The sequence below is a fragment of the Wasmannia auropunctata genome, unplaced genomic scaffold (genome assembly GCF_000956235.1).
Source record: "Wasmannia auropunctata unplaced genomic scaffold, wasmannia.A_1.0 LD336004.1, whole genome shotgun sequence".
Taxonomy (NCBI): Eukaryota; Metazoa; Arthropoda; class Insecta; order Hymenoptera; family Formicidae; genus Wasmannia; species Wasmannia auropunctata.
In genome coordinates this window covers 354,712-355,369 of record NW_012026886.1, presented here as the reverse complement: position 1 = coordinate 355,369, position 658 = coordinate 354,712, and the positions used below count along the sequence as shown (strand labels likewise).

Genomic DNA, 658 nt, shown 5'->3' with positions numbered 1-658 from the left:
GATGAACCGCGCTGGCGCGCTTCATTCTGGGTCATTCTGGGCGGGACGCATCGCGAATTTCATTAACTTGCCAAGTCACGTGTGACATTCTCGTTCTTAATTAACGCACTTTATAGTACAAAGAGCCCGGGAGAGAGCTCCGCCCCCCCTTCCTCCCTCGCACGGGAGCCCTGCTTGCTTTGCGAGAGATATCGGTTTTTGTAAGTTTACCACAGCCTGGAAGTCTATCGTAAAACTTTGTGCTTTCGGTCCGTCGTAGGCGGAAAACCCGTCGATGGGTTTTCATCGGGGAGATCCCGTTCTTTATGTGTGCATAACTTCGACACTTCCCTTTTCCGTAGGTGGTTACACATATGATTTCCCGGGGAAACGTTAACACCTCGCCGTGTGAAAGTCATGTCAGACTATCGGCTCTCTTTTCTTGTCGGATGCTTGAATTGGTTGGTTTTCCTCGCCGGCTCGACGGTCGTCCACGCGAACGCAACGGAGACCGATGTCACCCCCAGAATCTTATCGCGATCTAAGAGATACTTGATTTTTCCGCAGGGTAGTAATTTTCAGGTAAACACACTTTAAGTAACGCTTGAAAAAGAATGTGTACGTGTGTGTGTGTGTGTGTGTGTGTGTGTGTGTGTGTGTGTGTGTGTGTGTGTGTGTG

The 658-nt window shown here is 49.7% G+C and overlaps 1 protein-coding gene across 1 annotated transcript in view; it reads left to right on the top strand.

Annotated features, from left to right (window-relative positions):
• The window catches only part of LOC105453118, a 3,939-nt gene continuing 3,281 nt past the window's right edge, over nucleotides 1-658 (top strand). Inside the window, exons 1-2 of the mRNA XM_011694833.1 lie at nucleotides 1-200; nucleotides 342-561. Of these exons, the coding sequence (XP_011693135.1) occupies nucleotides 397-561 (165 nt within the window). The 5' untranslated portion in view covers nucleotides 1-200; nucleotides 342-396. The remainder of the gene's footprint in view (nucleotides 201-341; nucleotides 562-658) is intronic.